General features: G+C 36.8%; 1 protein-coding gene across 1 annotated transcript in view; it reads right to left on the bottom strand.

The window, feature by feature from the left end:
• Positions 1 to 2334, bottom strand: part of Chmp5 (charged multivesicular body protein 5) — a 19795-nt gene that overhangs the window by 13291 nt on the left and 4170 nt on the right. The window contains exons 4-5 of the mRNA XM_010619201.2: positions 607 to 700; positions 410 to 481 (exon numbers count right to left, since the gene is read on the bottom strand). Of these exons, the coding sequence (XP_010617503.1) occupies positions 410 to 481; positions 607 to 700 (166 nt within the window). The remainder of the gene's footprint in view (positions 1 to 409; positions 482 to 606; positions 701 to 2334) is intronic.

Below are 2334 nucleotides of genomic sequence, written 5' to 3'. Positions count from 1 at the left end.
TTTTTTTGAGACAGCGTCTCACTATGTAGTTAAGACTGACCTGGAACTCACTATGTAGCCCAGGCTGGTCTCGAACTCACAGTGATCCTCCTGCCTCAGCCTCCTGAGTGCTGGGATTACAGGCTACTGGATACTTGTTATGTGCCAAGCACTGCATTTTGTATTTTATTTAAAAGAGTATAGGTATACTAACTCATTTATTTCATCTGTGTAACTATACTGTATGTGATATTAGGACCTTTGCACTAAAAATGATGCTGAGACCTCTGGTAATTCTTCCTGAAGTTACATTAGTAAATGATGGCCTGAGATTCAATCCCTCTGCTGTGCTCTTCCCATCACATACACTTTCATTTGGATCCTTTCAGAAACTGGTGCACATTCTTGCAGAAACCAGCATACACCTTACCTCAATCTGGTCGATTTTCACTTCTTTGTATGCTTTCTTCATTTCTTTTACTCCCTGTTTCATAGCATCCACCTAAAAAAATAAAAAAAACATAATGTCTTAAGAAGTCATGTTGGCTAAACTATCTTTAAAAAAACGAGAAAAGAGTACAAAAGTTTTAAAAAAAAAAAAAGGAAAAAAAAAATGCTTAGGAATACCGTAGTCTTGGTGTCCTTCAATGACTGGATGGTGTAATTGGCTTGTTCCATGTTAAAGGACTGTTGGGCAAGGTTGTCCCGCTGCTGCTCATACCTTTTTAGAGTCAATTGAGAATGGCGAGTGAGAACCAGATAGAATTCGTCAGGAAGAAAGCTCCCTTAACACTAAATAGAATTTTCATACAACAAAGGACCAAAATCCTTAAAAATTAATTCTCAGTCTCTCCAGTCTTCTTCCTCTACTTTTAGTTATAATACTATTGTTTTCTACTTTATACTACTCACTTTTTCCTATGTTGCTATTTTTGTGTATGTGTGCATGTAACTAGGAACTGAACCCAGGGTCTTATGGACACTGGGTAAAGTATTCTACCACTGAGTTACATCCTTACCCCCCAATTCCTCCTTTTATGTGTGTGGTACTGGGGACTGAACCTAAAGCTCTCACAGTGAGCTTACACGTAACTAAGCCTTTTTAAAAATTTTTAATTTTGAGACAGGGGTCTCACTAAATTGCCAAGATTGGGCTAGAACTTGTGACCCTCCTGCTTCAGCTTCCCAGAGTGCAGTATTATAGGTGTGTGCCACCATACCCAACTTTTTTTCCCCCAGTACTGGGGATTGAACCAAGGACCTTTGCAGTGAGTTATATCCCCAGCACTTTCTTTTATTTATTTTGAGACAGGGTCTCACTAAGTTGCTAAATTGCTCAGTCTGGCCTGAAATTTGTAATTCTTCTGCCTCAGCCTCAGAGTAGTATAATTATAGGCATGTGCCATCATGCCCAGCTCCCCTCTTTTTTTTTGTTTAGAGACAAAGTCTTGCTAAATTGCCTATGCTGGCCTCTAACTCTTGTTTATTTGTTTTTTGAGATAGGGTCTCCCTTCTTAGTCACGGTACCCTTGAACTCCTTAGGTGGTCCGGATGGCCTTGAACTCACAATCCTACCTTTTTCTCTAGACTGGGCTGTCTGAGAGAGATTTCATTAACCCTGTAGCCATAATTAGGCTGACAATATATAACATCTTGTACTTAAAATATGTTCTTTAAAACAAAGTTTTTAATCAAATTATACACTACCTCAATGATTGAAGTCACTATTGTCTTTATACAATATTTTATACAATATTCATACAATATTTAGAAACCATCTCACTATCCAATCAGAAGGAAAATGGTCAATTCACAATGCAGGCAAATGGTAGATTATTTTGTTAAAGTGTAAAGTTTCTACAGAATAGTTAAAAGGACAGGAGAATGCTCAAGGTAAAAAATTAAATGGAAAGGGTGACACGCTTATTAGTAGATACACTATAATTTAAGTTTTCTTCTAAAAATTTTATGTACACATACCATGTATACATAGTCATACAAGAGAAACTGGAAAAAGTTAGTACTTTAAAGGTTATTTCAAGAAGGAAGAATCTAGATGAATTTTCTTTTCTTCTGCTTATGTTTATAGTTTCCAAGTTTCTCCAATGAACCTGTATTCCTTTCTCTTTTTTTTTTGTATTCCTTTCATAACAAAAAAGAATATTTAAAAATTGCAGTGATACCAATTAAAATTACTGCTTTTGCCACACTCTTACAATAGGCCTGATTTCTTTTTCCAGTGTGATATAGTCTAAAAGAAGGACGACGACACCTAATGTACAATAAAAAGTTCCTTAAAAATTGGAATAGAGGAGCCGGGGATTTAGCTCAGCGGTTTGGTGGCCCCCTCCGCGA

The sequence above is a fragment of the Fukomys damarensis genome, unplaced genomic scaffold (genome assembly GCF_012274545.1).
Source record: "Fukomys damarensis isolate Sample0158 unplaced genomic scaffold, DMR_v1.0_HiC HiC_scaffold_36, whole genome shotgun sequence".
Taxonomy (NCBI): domain Eukaryota; kingdom Metazoa; phylum Chordata; class Mammalia; order Rodentia; family Bathyergidae; genus Fukomys; species Fukomys damarensis.
Note: the sequence above shows the minus strand (reverse complement) of the source record. Positions and strands in the feature narration are given on the sequence as shown.